Consider the following 16,575-nt stretch of genomic DNA (forward strand, 5'->3'; position numbering starts at 1 on the left):
ATTATATTAAAAAATTGCTTGTTTTTACAGCAATGTCAAAGTCAGTAACTATTTTACATTTAGATTGGTTAACTAGTTCTACGGTCTATCCTCTTCCATACTCAAGACAGCTGATTTAACACTGTCATCTGTAGCTAATGCATTTAAGCACTGGTGGCTAATTTCTGAGACAGAAATCATAACCACCAAAGCAGTTCTAAGTGCATTTTAAAAAAATGTATTAAAGAGCAAATGTTTTTTCATGAATTATTTCCAAAGCATTTAAAGCAATAAATGTTAAATGGTGCATTTCAATCTGTTTAAGGCCAACCTTTCTGTATTATAATAATGCAGCATTATTCATGCTGCGGTATATTTCTTTACAAAGTTGATTAATGAATGTAAAATGATTGTAAAACATTTTGATATAGTAAAAAAGGCACATTTGTATCATTTACCCTTACATCAAGCTCAGTATTAACGACATTTGAAACAAACTGAAAAATCAGTTTTACTGATAAATATAAAAGAACAGGTTAAAGGGGGTCTGAATATTTATTGACTGCATATTGACTTCTTTCCTATTCTTTGTTGTAGTTTAACTTGATTAATATCTTCAAATTACAGGATTATGTTTCTTCCTTTAATGCTTAAATTATACAAATCACAAGAGAATACATTACGGAAGTTTGTTTCATCTACATATCAGAACAGTTGTATTGATCATAAAACATGGTGACATTCTAGATTACCAAGTATTTTTTATTCTGTATAGCCTATTTATTGTTCTACAGTAGCTTGGGAGAGAAGGAAAACGAACCTGCTTTGTAAACAGTTTATCAGCCGGCCGCTACATTAACAAAATCCTGTTCTTCTATCCTCCGTATAAAAATCCCCTTTGCTCTTCAAGACCCCTCTGTTATGAGACACTGCACTAAATCAGCCCAGTATTCACGATGCATCTTGCGGTTATCTCAGCCAGGTTGAATGCTATGAATAGATTGTACTATCTGCTTTTTTTGTAGGCAGAGGTGATTTTTTCACATTAACATCTTTTCCCGCCCAGAGGGCAGAATGGACCCAGGGGAAAAAAAGGCCATTAGCAGAATATTGTACAGGAATATAGTGTAGTGTGTTACAGTGTGGTTTTCTCCAGAGCAAGGAATAAACAGCCATAAAACAATTGTACCTATAAAAAAACAGCATATTTACTTAAAACAGGCTAATCAACTTTAATTAAACTGCACTGTCAAACTTAAATGACTACAGTAAAATCCATAAAAATGCTGACTTAAGGTGTTTTGGTCCTGATTTCAGATTTGTAATGTTAAATAACTGTTTTATAATAAACTGAAAAATAAAATTGAGAGAATAAGTGGAAGGTTATGAAAGTCCTACCCTCTCAGAATAGCTTTCTATTAAAAAAATACAATCCAAGATTTTTGTGGTTTTCTAGTTTAGTCTTTGAAGCATTTGATCTACAACACACCATCACCAGTTACCAAAACACCATTTAATTTTCATGGCTGGATGTAAAATGTAGAAAAATATATACAGAAATCTGTGTTGTTTCCACTTCTGGGTTCTACCTTTTCAGAAGTGGTGCACAGATCTAAAAGGTGCACTGTAAACCTCAGAGCCGCTTCAAAGTTCTTATCTCACTGATCTGTCCCTCCGCTGGGGTTAACCTCAAGAGTGCAGTGATTACTGGACTCCTGTAAAGCAACTGGATGGTTTTGGTGGATACCTCGACTCTGTGCAGGCCATAGGTCTGAGCACCTGCTGGCAGCACTCCTTACTTATTACACTACACAAGATTCATTGAGGAAGAAGGAAACAAAAAAAAAAGATTAGTCCATTAGTGCCACACTTGGAATTGCAGATTCAAGGTCAGGATCCTTTCTAAAAAAAAGGTTAGAAACTTTTAAGGAAATTCCTGTTTGAAACCACTAAAGGCAAAAACATTTAAGCTTTACAGGACTTAATGAGGAGGGGCTTAAATTATTTTGCATGTCTGTGCAGCTTGCATATTGTGGATATTTTCAGCAAACTGCAGCACTGCTGCTGTGCGAGGTCATCTGAATGCTGATTCAAGGTCTTGTGCAAAGAAACCTCCAATCACAACCATAGAGAGATCCTAACAGGCTGGCCATGAGGGTCGTTACAGACACAGGAATGCAGGAGCAGTTGAAAATAAAATAATAAAGCCCTTCCTGGTACAAACATCCCACAATGTTTGAAGTCCGTGGGGGCTGCAGTGAAGGGCCATTGTGTCCGCTGACTGATTGTGTTCTGTGCTCATTAACCACCGTGACGCATCAAGAGCAACTAACTGTCAATTTCAGTAGGGTCTGAGTATCACTTTTATCAATGAGGTCACGCTTCAGCTCCAGCCATTCAATTATTGAGCTTAAACAAAGAACAACACAACATGGCACTCTTCATCCAGGAAATAATCGCTGCATTATTTACAACATCCATTATCGGAGCGTTTGCCTTTTTAAATCTTTTCTATCATAAAGTTAAAGTACTCGCATTTTTCAGTACTTTCAGTTTAGTATGAAAGCTCAGTACGGAGGCATCTTAATTTTAAAATTAATAAAAATAAATTCTGCCTTTTATTCAAGAATTATTATTACAGCCAGGCCACATTTTTTAAATTGATAAAAAATGAATACAATTTGCCAGTTTTTTCAGCTTTATTTATATAAAGAATTGTAGAATTCAATGCAGAGATGCATTACTTCTGGTGTCTGAGAAACAATGTTTTTACCAGGAATTTTTTTTAGCAAAGAACACAAAACAAGAAAAAATTAAGATTCTGCTCTACTCTAACTACACAGCTATCGTTCTGAAAGGATTAAATTAGATTCGGAATAAATTTAGCACTGGCTAAGAGTACCCATTACCAGGGAAATGCAATAGGGCATGAATTTCTATTTTGCAACCTAAAATGCATAAAAGATAACTGAAGTTTCTTAACATTTATCTTTTTTAGACAAACGTGGAACAAAGATCATTGTTTTCTTTAACAAAGGTAAAAAACCTTTTCTTTGTTTTCTTTAACAAAGGTATATAGCTTGAAAACAAGCATTTAAAGTAGATACTTGAAATTTATCAAACAAAGCAACAATATCAGCAAATAAAAGCTCACAGCAATGATAAATGTACAAAAAGCAACAAGTATTGCCGATTTAAAGAAGCTTTACAGCTGTGAGCTCCATAAGAAAGTACCTTTTGCATTTCCCCGCTTTAAAAAAAACTATTTCTACTGAGAAATCAAAATAAAAATTAGTCAGTTAGATGCAATTCTACTTTGTATTGTCAGCTACAGTCCTCTAAAAAAAGTGTCTATTGGTACAACTCTATTTTTTTTTATAAGTTAAGCATTACCTAAACAAAGCCTTAATGCAACTGTAAACAACTGCTTCGTTTCCATGTCAATACCCAACCGATCTGCTGCCTGTACTGAACGTTGAAACAAAGTCACAGAACACTGCATTCAGACAAGCCCATCAACATCCCCGGATCAGCAGAAAGAACTCCTCGCAGTCACATGAGGGTGCTTTTCAGAGCTCTTTCACCCCCTCCTTCCCAAAAAGTAAAAAAAAAAAAGAGACCACAGTTGTGGACTTTCCTGGTGTGCTTGATGTGGGGTCATAAGTCCTCAGAAGGGTAAAAACCATGAAGAACTTTTTTTTATAAACCCATACTGAACATTTCACTTGACAGTGTTATATGGGGGGACACCACCAGACTGGTCCATAAAAAAGCAGGCATGAAGGACAATATTTCAAAGTTTGCAATCTGTACAAAACAACTGGACTCACAGAGGAATAATATAATTCTCCCACATAAAACGTCAGATCATGTTTATTCTTTGTTACACTAACCAGTGCTTTTCTACCTCTTAGAACAATGATGTAAATGTGAAAATGCTCTTTTTCAGAAAAAAAGGCTTTAATTAGCACCCTCCTGTGCTCGGCCATGCTAAATCCAATCATTTCAGGACAGCTGTACATGCAACAAGTTACTGCTGTTTTCAGCCTCTCTGCGGTCTTCATGTATTGCATATATGGAACACAACATGTTGCCTTTTTTCAATGCATATTTGGAAGGCTTTTGTCACTTTTTGATTTAATTTCAAGGACAGAAAAAACAAAAACAAACAACTTAAATGGTGCCAGTAGCAAGAGCGGATGGATACTACCTCCTGCTTAGAAGATGCTAGCACAAATGTACGATGTGTTCAGAAAGTCTGGTTAAGAGTCTAAAGCAGAGCAAGTATGGTCTATTAAGACTGTTTCAAATCCTTTTTTTAAAAATTAGACCCTTTTAAACTACTGTTAGCATTTACCCATTCTGTTTTTCAAAATATTTTGTTTTTAGTTTCTATTACCTTAAACAAAAACCGTAACAATCTTAACATAGTTAAACTGTAAATATTTTGTGAAGTAGAAAAAATATTTATCCTAATTCTGGAAAGAATTATTCATTGCTAACACTGCTTGCATTTCAATCCTAGAATTTTCCCATCCTCTGGGATCAATAATTCTGTTATTAATCACAGGTTGTTGAGAAACACTTTTAAAAAACATGGGTTTGAAATGAGATGGAATATGTAAATGTGTAAAACCGTTTATAAACACTACAGTACATATTTACAAGAAAATATGAATCAGAAAATAATTTGATTACTCCCAATCAACAAAAGAAAATTATTGGTTGGATCAAATCAGATCTAAGCAGTCGTGTGTTCCCAACCTCAATTACACAGAAGGAGGGAAACTGAGCTTTGACTTATTCAGTCACAGTTGGTTTTACTTAAAATTGTTTCTAGGAAAAACAGAAAATCACAGTCAAGATTTAAAAGGACAACCATCATCTTTAAAGTTTCAAAACCTTGTGTTGACAGGTAATATTAAATCTGAATTAAAACGTTTTTTATTAACTCCTGTCCACATTACACATTTTCTAAAAATGATTTATGCACCTCTGTTATGTACCATTATAAGGTGTATAGCATTTTCATTTTATCACATTTTTTATCTTTTTATTTTATAGGCGGTTAAGGTTATCCGGTATCCAGTAAGTAAAGATTAATATTCCAATTTAGAGTCAAAATGTTCACTAAAAGTGATTTTTTTTTCTTTTGTAAATCACAGTTTTTAATATGTTTAACCGTTGATTAAGTTGAAAGGTGTTCATTTAAAAGTTAACTACTAAATTTTTTCATCTAATTATAAAGGGGATATACGTTATACTATTTTCCGACTTTTTTCCAGGGGTCCCTGAAACAAGCTGTATAATTCTTAAATGATCTTAAGCACTAAGATCTAAGAGACAGCGGTGTGATGTTATGATGTTTAATTTAAAAAAAAACACTAAACTGCGACGAGAAAGTCACCTCCTTGATTAGATCTTGGGAGAAAAAAGGGAGGCCAATCACCAAGTAAGCGGGCCAGAGACGGGGCTCACAAAATCCTCTTCAACAAGGATACTGAGTGACAGACTGTGCACACCTGAGTGGTGCTTAATTAGGGGAAAAGTGCAGGCGGATATCACCTTGTGCAAAGGTCAACAAGCCTCTGGGAGACATTTCTAACAACAAAGTCAAATTTAAACTTGAGTACACCTATAATAATTATTTTTATATCTAAAAAAATGCTATATGAATACCCAGCTGACTAATGACATGACAATCTTTGAAAACCCGTTTTATAAGACATATTACGTTATTTTTAAAATTACTATTACCGTCTTTTTAATGGGGAGAAGTTACATCACACATTAAAAAAAAAAATATTCACCACTGACGACCTATTATCGCAACTCGCGGACCCCACGTCAACAGAATGAAGGGATTCATCTTTAAAAATAAAACACAGTCAATGATTTACAATGTTGTTGAAACAATAACTGAAGCTACAGTACGTCTTTGTGCGGCAATTACGTCCATCTGGAAGATGATGCCAATTAAAACGCACATCGCTTTGATTCTAGCTTACTGTACGTCAGTACTTCTGAATAACTTTTACCTACCGCTTCTAGATTAAAGCAACTGGAAACATTTTAGGTGCAGTAACGATTAATCGATAGAAATCAACGAGGCACCCCCGGCTCCTTAAGGGTTAAATTATGACATTCTAATAATGTCACTGCGCAACTCGCACAGACACAATGGAACTGGGGATGCTGGCCCTTTAACACTGTTAATCACAGACACCGCACAAAATGACATCAACACAAACACAAACATACCGTCTTTGAGTCTAATTCGTGATGTGGCTGGGCTAAGACTTTATCTACACTGGCTGCGTCCGCAAACGTAACGAACCCAAATCCTCTGAAAAAGAAAGAGCAAGCAGCGTGAAACAGCAGCAGGAACAACAATTCACGAACAATATACAAGAAACGGGCATTACATTTACTGGAAAGCAAAGTATCGCTTGAGACAGCTGCCGCAAAATCGGTATTTTGTGTTCAATACTTTTATTTATTCACCTACCCCGAAAATTTACTTTTTCGAAGTATGTAAAACTAGTCTGAATATAAACATCGTGGACTAAATAATTAATAATTAAAACATGTGAACGTTTCGTGCTTAAAAGAGTTAAAGGGAGGGAAAACAGCAGATTGCTTTGGTAAGCATTCTATTGTAAAAAGTCCCAAGTCAATGTCAAATCACAACATCCCTGCAAAGCACAAATTGAACTGCTTGAAAAAGCGAGAAACGGAGCGATAATGTCAACAATGTTACCTTATGAAAGCAATAAACATTTTAAGCCGCAACTATAAATACAAAAATGAAAAGTGTAGCAGAACATCTTCTTTACCTGGAGCGTTTTGTAGTGGGATCTCTCATCACCATACATTCTCTGATTTCCCCGAATTTGCTAAAATAGTCTCTAAGGCTATCTGTAAACAAGAAAGGAGGGAGATATCTGGTTATAATATAGGTTTTGGCAGACGAGTGCTGTTCCAATTATTTAAAATAACCCGCGATGCACACAGGGGTCGAATAGAGGACTTTAAATGACTGGAAATCAAAATAACCTTGCGCGCACAGAGGTACACAACATTATCCCACATACAGTACACACACACACCACATCGCAGAACTGGCTCAGGCAGACTCGATCGGCTACAAAATACAACTCAAAAACAAAGCCGAAAATAGGACCAGAAATAAATCGCTCACCTGGTGAGGTCTGCCAGCTGAGGCCGCCGATAAACATTTTACTGTAAGGAGAAAACATAGCAGAAGTGAGTCCAGATGTCAGATCGGCCATTTTGACGTGTAACTACTTACAAAAAGCGAGCTAAACGAAGGCAGAGGAGCGAGAGAGCTCTGTTACTGCTAGCCTAGCGAGCTATCTTCAAAAAAGGGGGGAGGCCCCGTGTGCTGAATATAATCAAACAAAGGTGTAACTAACTGTTTCCGGAAGATAATAATGCTTATGCATTAATTAAAACAAGTGAAGATTTTACATTTTCAATCAAAAAATAAAAGTGCGATTATTATTTCCTTGCTTACCCCGGGTCGTGCTGCGAATCATTTGGGCTTCCAGAGGTGGCTTGGCTCCCGTCTCCCTCCATAGCTAACCCAACTATAGCCAGTAACTAACAAACACACACACAGACACAGCAAAAGCTAAGCGAAGCCCCGCTAAGAGAATATTACTGAGCCGGGAATGCAATCGTCACACGTGGGATCAGCTCAGCCTGGCTCCCTCCCCCCACCCCCCCTCACTCCCTTGACCCACATGGGGCGGAGCTGGAACTCGTCATGTAACCAATCCCTTTGACGTCAGTGCTTGAAAACCTCCCCTAAGGGGTTGTAACCACGCCCTCTAACGGCCATAACGGTGCTGTTAATTCAATGCTGGGCCAGCAGCATGTACTGCAAGAAACGCCTTTCTTCCGATATCACGGACCATTTCATGTTTAACAAGGAATCTGCGTTCCCTAAAATTTTCATTTTTTTACTTTCTGTTTGGCTTCTTTGGTAAAATATTCCCATTAAATTAATGACACGAAACACCACTGTTTTTTATAACACATTGAGGTAAAATTATGAAACTTACATCATCTAAAATAAATCTTTAATAAGTGTAATAACTTTAGCGTGCATTAGTTTCAAATGCTTTTAACTGTTAAATGAATGGATTTTTTCATATGTCTCAGTTGCAATATTTATTGTGCAGTGCTTTGGAATGATGTACCATGAAAAGGCATTATATAAAAGTTATATTTTATTCAAAGCTACAATTTAGTAACGCAGATGCTAAACCCTAATGTTTTTAGCTCTTTAATATATAATCATGTCATTAGCAACAAATATAAACTTGCAACCATCAATATTATAGTTTAAACAAAAAGCCTTATTTCAAGGTCATTTCTTGACAGTGTTCGCATTTTTGTACAACTGATTTTGGATTAAGAAATTTCATAAATTGTAATATGTATTTTTTACCAATAGGGAATATGTAAAAGAACTAACTGGCAGGTGCAGTCAAAATGGTTTGTTTGGTAAGAGACTGTACCAAAAACTTGACAACTTTCTTATTCAGATCCTATTGCTTGATTCTTGATGCTATTTTTAGATCAGATAGATAACTCCAGTTAGGGCGTTCTCTGGTCTTCATTTTGCCTCTGATCTTTCCTTAATTGAACAAGTTATTTGGATAAGAGGTGAGAACACCTGTGTTTTTAGGTGTTAGTGAGGTAATCATTCAAAAGTGCCTGTAAAATCTGTAACTATAACCTGTAAAAAGCTGCAGGACAGTGACTTCTTAGGAATGGAGTTGCCTATCCTGGCACAGATCCTAATTTATGGTTTGCTATCGAAACTGTAATGAATAGGAAACATAGAAAGCAGCTGTTTTTTCCCATTCTGTTCAGGTTTTTGTTTACAGTCCTGCTCAAATTACTTTTATGGAAACGATGGAGAAATATTCAAATTAAACTACTTAAACTAAATTAAGATTCAACCATATGCATTTAAAGACAATACACATCATTGTTCATGTGGCAAATACATTTGTATGTATGAGGAACCCTACACTACAACGTCACACAGGTCGGGCTTCAAGTTTGTCCTCATGTTATATCCCATGTGGGATTAATCCGCCTCACTCAATGAAACGTTACATTATGGTTCCTCTGTTTCACATAAGGGCACAGGACGACACTCCATTACCATTCCACAACCGGGAAACAGCAGCCCTTCAGGAGTGAAGCAACTAAACACGTTTTAATTTCTAGCTTAATTTCAGCTTTATTTTTTCTGTTTAATCAAACTCATTGTGCAAGCATCTCCACTTATCCTGTTCCATGCTAATGTCCTGTCTTTTCTGAAAAGTTTTCAAAATTATGTTTGGAAGGCTTCTACAGAAAACTGAAGAATCAAACCGAAACCCATAAAGCCATTAAGGCCTCTCACTATTTATAAAGAATGTAGATAATTCAAGAGAAAACTAAATTGAATAGCATACCTTTTATTCAGAGTTGTTCTTAACATTTAAAAGGCTAAATAATCATATGCTTTCTACCACCCCATATTTTCAGTAGCCACCTACAGTCAGTATAATGGCACCTTACTTATTATAAATAGACCAAACCTACAAGCAACAAGTTACTATATAATTATTTCTTGCTTCGATTTACATATGTCTATGCTTTAGCATAGGGACCCATTTGTAATGCAAATTGCTGAAGTTCAAAATCTACATGAAGCAAAACTACCAGTATGTATGAAGAGGAATGTATTGACATTTCTAAACATGTTGAATTTATTTAGATTGGGAGGTTATTTTTCTCAAAATTTGTGTTCTTTATCCCCCAACTAAAAGGGAATGGAAAACAGCAGATATGGAATTGTCACAAATGCATATTAATATAATTCATATCGCTTTGCATTATTTAATGACCCTGAATAATAAATACAATATATATATATATGATATGATATGATTTGGAGATATGTGTCGAAGCCCTGAGGTTTGTTTTCAGATGCGTATACTTTTATCACATTGTATTGTTTGTTTTTTCCTGATGTAATTACAAATTATAAGGCCACATAAATTATTTTAAGGATAACATATGGTTATCCCATCCATCCATTTTCAACCTCTTCTTCCGATTCAGGATCACGGGGTTACCAAACAATTTGTCTTTATTTCTTGTTTTATCGTATTTTCCTTTCTCACACACTTTTCTTTCATGTATCTCAATTCTTGTACTTTTTAATGTTTGTATGTTTTTGCAGTTTAAAACAGAGAAATTGATTTCTCAGCAATTCTATGATTTTGACCTCTTCAAATAAAAGCTAATAATAAATAACATTTATATTATATTAATTTTTAAACAACTTAATGTTTTGAAACAAATACTTGGATAATAAACATACAACTACCAAAAATATAGGAAATCAGCTTGGTATAGTGAAAAGGCTGTTTTGACAAACAAAGGACAATGTTAGGAAACAAACCTTTAATCCTACTGAATACATTGCACTAAAGAAAAACAAATTAAGCTTTCCATCAGGTACATCAAAATGCCTCTTGATGTAGTAATATGGCCTTGTTTTGTTTCCTTAAACATTACCGACCTTTGTATTGCAGAAGGATCAACAAGTGCAGTAAAACATCAAGAAACTGTGCACTCACATACTATACATTACCCAGTGCTAAAAGGCCTATCAGACAGACATTTGTATTCTAGTGGCATAATGACCCTAAGATTTCTGTGAAGTCTACAAAGGAATAACTACAAAAAAAGGAAAATTACAGCTATTGATAGGCCACCTCAATCTCCACTCTTCAATCTCATTAAAGTGGTACTGTATGAACTAACCTGAAGACTGCTATTGCAAAGAATAAACTAAAGCCACAAAATAAATGAACCACCATATCTTTGGAAAGATGCTAGAACCCAATTTTAAAATATATGTAGAAATAGACTGGGGACGTCCCAGGTGTTTAACCCAGTGAAGGGGCTTACTTGAGCCCAGGCTGTGCTCTATGGTCCAAGTGCCTTGGGTTTTATCCTGGGTCAGGTCACTAGCCGTCTCTGGCCAGGATTCCCTAAGTGGCCGAGCACTGCTGAGGGTTAGGGTGGGATTCATCATACGGGGCTCTCTGAGCTCCCACCAACACAGCCACCTTGTGAGGGACGTGCCTCTCCTCCAGGCAGCACTGAATGTGCTTCCGTTTGATTCTGTCAGAGGGACTGTAGCAGCAAGCTACAGAAATACAAATCACACAACTTGTCATTCCAAAATCATGTGGGTATAACAAAAATAACGTTTAAAAAAAACAGACTGGAAACTAAAAAGAATCTCAAGATAGGTATAGTTATATTAAATGTATGTTATATATCCTATATACATTTCAAGAGTAATTGTCTTTTCAAATGCTCTTTTGTCTACAACTATATATATAATTAATTTTTAACAGAATTATTTTCAATTGAATATGTATATTGAATATACTCCCTGGAATTGCATGATCATGCAAACATACGTGATTAAAGATCTGTTTTTAAGTATGCATATTAATTGTGAAGAAGCACATTGCCAGGAGCTAATAGCTTTTTGCTATTCCCATGATATTTAACCATTCTGATCTACAGTTTTTTTAATTTCAGTGAAGTTACTCATAATGCTTATCTTGAGTTTGTTTAACAGGTTTTTTTCTCTTGTGTACCTGCATGTTGAATTTTGCTAATTCATTAGTTTCTGAAATAATAATGGTCATAATTAAACTGTTACTCTGACTAATAACAAATCTAAGGCGTTTAGTATATTATAGTGTTCATCATACAGCATGTTTCATAAGGATTTACTTAAACTCTTTTCAGTGTGTAGTGCTTCATAAATGAGAAGCATTTTGGACAGCTTATGTTATATGAAATAGTGTCCATTGCTTACTCAAATTAGCTCAAGGTTTTTCATATTCCCTTACTGTTATTTACTAAATGTTGAGCAATGTAATAATTAATTACATTTTATAGAGGAACATAAAGCTCAATCACTAAAAAAAGGAAGAAAAAGAATATCCTATTACAGCCCCTAAATATTCATGTTCATTACTCAGTAACTGGAAAAAGCAAGCCTGGTTTTCCATTAAATTTAAAGTAAGTGAGAGCTCAATTAAAGCTGGATGCTCTGTGGATTCTAAGTCATGCTACAGTGATTGCTGTTTATTTCCTAGCCCTCAGTCTGAGGAGGAGAGCTCCGTGGCCCAAAGCTGACTCGTCACTCGTTTTTTTTTCCTCCTGGCTTCTGAAGGGAATCTTCGGATCGCAGTTAAACTCAGCGAACGCAGGGCCGTGTCAAGTCAAAGACTAAACAGACCTGACTTAAATCTCCTTGACTGACTGACATGTGGATGCTGCTGTCTCACCTTGTTGACTAGCCTTTCAGAAGCTGTCTCTTTGTTGGTAAACAGAACCCCTGCGTGAGTGCACCTACGGGGCACAATTACTCAGAAAAGTTAACATCTTCTTCTCCCGCCTAAGTCACTTTTACCACAAGCTTTCTTTACTGCCTTCCTAATCCCACTTCTCGTTTTGAAAAGCCCCAGAGTTTTAAAGCTCAGCACAGAAATACATTTCCCCTCTCTTATTAGCAAAAGGAGAGTTTTGGGATTCTAAAACAAATTGCTCTACACTTTATAAAGACGATTGGCAATATATTAGCTTCATTTTAATGATCTTCCTCGTTAGCAGGCAGGATTGTTTGCATTACCCAAAGGCAAAGACTTAAAATGTAGCGAATCAAGCTGCATTCACAGGCCTCCAAATAACTCTTAATGAAAAGCATGGTTTCCTTGGTCAAGGGTACTTTCAAGCCTGTTGACCCAATTGCAGAATGCAGGGTCAAGTACAGCAAGTTTGGACCCAAATCTAACAAATGCAAAATTGAATAGCACGTTAAAAGCAGTGATGTGCATTGCCTTCCAAAGAGACAAATACATATTATATTTTCACTGTACACAGCAGTGAGTAATGTCTGTATTGTATGTGAATATATATGAGTGCTGTTTTCCTGTTCAAACGTCAGTGCATTTCTATTTGAAAATTGAGCCTATGAGCATTATCTTGATTATGTAAAATCATCTGTATTACTCAATTTACTCAACCTGAATACAAATTTAACAACGTTTATGCATTTCCATACATACAGTATGCAAAAAAGTATAGACCACACATCTACTAATCCATTACAGATTATTTTAGCTGAATATGTCTAAGAAAACTAACCAAAATCTTAGCAGGCGTTAAAATACTACAGTGACAATGGTAATTCAGGTAAAAAAAATATTTCTTTGATTAAATGAAGCATAACCAAAGCCCGTCTTTCCACTTGAAAGCCTTCGGTTCTGCCATGGTCTTCCTCACATCATTATGGCTCATTTTGCCAGTACCACAGTCAACCTCAATCCACCCACCTCACACAGAATCACAGCTGCCTCCTTACGTGACACGAAACACACTTTCATTAACAGACTGCAGTGTTCACTTTGTCATCAAAATCAATTGGAATCTTTTTAATGTTTGCTTTTCGGGAGAAAAGTCAATGTGGTTTGTGGGCAATTTGTTGACATTTCATTCGTACACTTTAGTTTGGTTGGTACAATAAACTTTTACAATACTAACCTAATCAAAATAAGGACCATTTGATTATGTGAGAAAGTCAAAGCTAACCTTCGCTCAGTCTCTCCCTGGGTATCACCTGTTTACATTTATTTATATGTTTCCCTAATAAGTGTTAACTCACCAGTCACTGACTACTTCAGAGTTAAAAGGATCAGAACAGCAAGAAACTAAACCTAGAGGACTCCATATTTAAACATGTGTATTAACTTGAATATGACATGAGATTCTGATTCATAAATACATATACACTCAATGTGATATTACTGCTGGGTTAAGGATGAAACAACTTCACAAAGCGAACCAACATTGCAACAGATATATCATCATAATTCTGACAGCTGTTCTGTTTATTTAAATGAAAACATTCAAATCCACAGTTTATGGAATGTTTGTGCATTTCCTTTAATCTGCTCAGCTATCAGTGTTAAGTGAGTGTGTCAGAAATGCTATTAAGCCTTCAAAATAACATGAGAGAGATGCAACTCTTGTACTCTAAAAGCCATGGTTTCTTTCCCAGAAAAGATATGAAACACTGCTCTGCAGCAGCATATTAATGGCATCTAAATACATCCATTAATAACAATGACGTTTATTTGCCTAGATTAAGTGCTGTAAGAAAGTATAGTCTCTTTTTGTTGCAGGTTCTTAAGTCTTTAACATGTAAATAGGCAACTCTTTAAAAAAGAAGGAAATTCAGCAGCAATATTATCATGTGACAGAGATGTATTTTCAAATGACGCCTGTAGTCACAATGGCATCTGCGTTTGATTAATGAACGGATAAAGTATTTAAAGGAAAGGTTTAATTTTTAATGTCCTACATCTGTTAAATGCCTTGAACAGATCAATATGAGGTCCATTCACTTAGGTAAATGAATGAGACTGTCCCCTGTATATAAGTGCATTCCTGATGTGTGCTCCACTCTCTCTGTTGTTAAAAATAGCCCGGTTCCAAATAAATAATTATAACAAACATTATCACTGCTAATGAATTTTATTCTTAACTTCACAGTGTTACTACTTAAGAATTTTCAATTCAGACTTTAAAACAGACAGTTACACCCACCTGACATTTTTCTAAAACAACAAGTATATAGCAAATCCCAAAACGAGTAAAAACATCATCAATAACCAGAACTCCAAGACTGAGCTGATCATGGCACAGCCTTCACAAAACAGAGGGAAAAATGGAGTGGTTGCCCAGTTTACCAAGTGCTCCCGAACTCCAATGTACGAGCTAACTTATAACCGCTCAGGCACAAATACCCATAATCACACTGGGAGATCAGAAAAGAGCAGAGGCAGGATGCAAACGTGAGAGGCTGTTGAACTGTGGAAATCAATCAGGGATTTAAAAGAGGAAGCAATGAGAGTGTGAGGGCTGAGGAGAAAAGAAGGGTGACAGGATAGCTAGGGACATTCCTCTTTCCTGCAGCTGTCACACTAGCCTTCACTGAGAGGAGCTAGATTGAAAAAAGGCTAGTGAATGCCCTGGAATACATTATCTGTGCCAATCTTGGCAGCTGCAATACAATGCATTTTTACACCCCCTGAAATTAAATCTCCCTGGTCTATCAGTTATATGCCAATCTGTAGCTACATACATTCTGCTGGCAAATCCTTAGAAACCAGAAATACACTTAATCTGCTATAAAGTGGTTTAAACATTTCTTTTTACTGCTAATGAAAAAGAAAACTAGAAATTTAACATTCCCTACCAAATTTTGTTTTCCTTTCTAGAGTGTCACAAAATTTCGACTTTCATCAAGCAACTATGACATATACAAAGTTCTATCTAAGAGCCATACATTCTCAGAGAATCTAAAGGTTTTGTCTTTTCATGATAATTGTTTATAACCATTAAAGTGGCAAGCCTGTCCTAATCAATCAATTAATTAGGAAAAGGTGTTAAGATTTCTCTCATGTACCATGTTTTATTCGCTGCATTTGGAAGACACTATATGCACAACTCAAAATATTAATACTTTTTTGCATTATGACATTGCACTCACAAGGGAATTATTTTTCAAAGTATTAGAGTTTTACATTGGTCGGTGGTGATTAACACACCATAACAGAATCAATACAAAAAAATCATACATTATATGCTGACACACAATATATAAAAAAATATACAATGCCTCATTGAAGAATAGAGAGATATATCAGTCTCTCTAGTCCCTGGTCACTCATCTAAAAACCTCTTATAGGAGATAGAATAGGTTTATTTGAAGCCTTTATTGCTCAGGAGGTAACTAATTTTACTTTTAAAAACAATATTGATTTCAACTCCACAAAACTCCAGAATGTATCTAAATTTCATTTCCAATTTCAGTTATGCAACACCATTTGCCTTTCTCCTTCAACAGTTGTATGGTTCACAGGTCTTTCATATTAGGAAAACAGAAAAACACATTTTTAGTATTCCGCTACAAAGAAAAACTTACACGTCTGCTGGCACCCTTCAGAGTTTTTCAATGTTTTTACAAGTTTAACCTGTCTTCTTGATGGCACTTCAGGATGCGTGTTGCCACAGCAACAGCACAGGTTGGATACAAACCCTACCTGTACAACTCTTGCATAGACAGTCCCAATCACTCAGCCCATGACTCAGATACAGACCGCCTTCATGACAAAGTCCCCAGAATAACATCATATCCCTAATGCTGAAGATCAGGACAGATTGCATGTTGCAGGGCCAAGCCAGAGCCTAGGTCCATGGGTGGGTATGGTGGTGGTGGTAAGATTAGATCAGTTTCCATTGTAATGTTTTTTCTTTTCATAGTCATTCATTCATGACACAATAGCCATCCATCCATTTTCTAATTGCTTCTTCTTTGTAGGGGAGTTGGAGCCTATCCCTGCACATAATGGGCACAAAGCAGGGTACACCCTGGACAGGATGCCAGTCCATTGCAGGGCAGACACATAGACA

The 16,575-nt window shown here is 36.0% G+C and overlaps 1 protein-coding gene across 29 annotated transcripts in view; it reads right to left on the bottom strand.

Moving 5' to 3' along the window:
- The window catches only part of msi2b (musashi RNA-binding protein 2b), a 247,131-nt gene that overhangs the window by 226,700 nt on the left and 3,856 nt on the right, over positions 1-16,575 (bottom strand). For 7 of the 29 annotated variants that reach the window (XM_015367411.2, XM_015367412.2, XM_015367408.2 and 4 more), the window contains exons 1-4: positions 7,517-7,713; positions 7,181-7,221; positions 6,816-6,897; positions 6,241-6,325 (exon numbers count right to left, since the gene is read on the bottom strand). In XM_015367411.2, coding sequence (XP_015222897.1) covers positions 6,241-6,325; positions 6,816-6,897; positions 7,181-7,221; positions 7,517-7,578 — 270 coding nt within the window. In that variant the 5' untranslated portion in view covers positions 7,579-7,713. Of the gene's footprint in view, positions 1-6,240; positions 6,326-6,815; positions 6,898-7,180; positions 7,222-7,516; positions 7,715-16,575 lie in introns of those variants that run through there. The other 22 variants (XM_069184145.1, XM_015367399.2, XM_015367418.2 and 19 more) reach the window with 7 other exon arrangements.

The sequence above is a fragment of the Lepisosteus oculatus genome, chromosome 26, assembly GCF_040954835.1.
Source record: "Lepisosteus oculatus isolate fLepOcu1 chromosome 26, fLepOcu1.hap2, whole genome shotgun sequence".
Classification (NCBI taxonomy): Eukaryota; Metazoa; Chordata; class Actinopteri; order Semionotiformes; family Lepisosteidae; genus Lepisosteus; species Lepisosteus oculatus.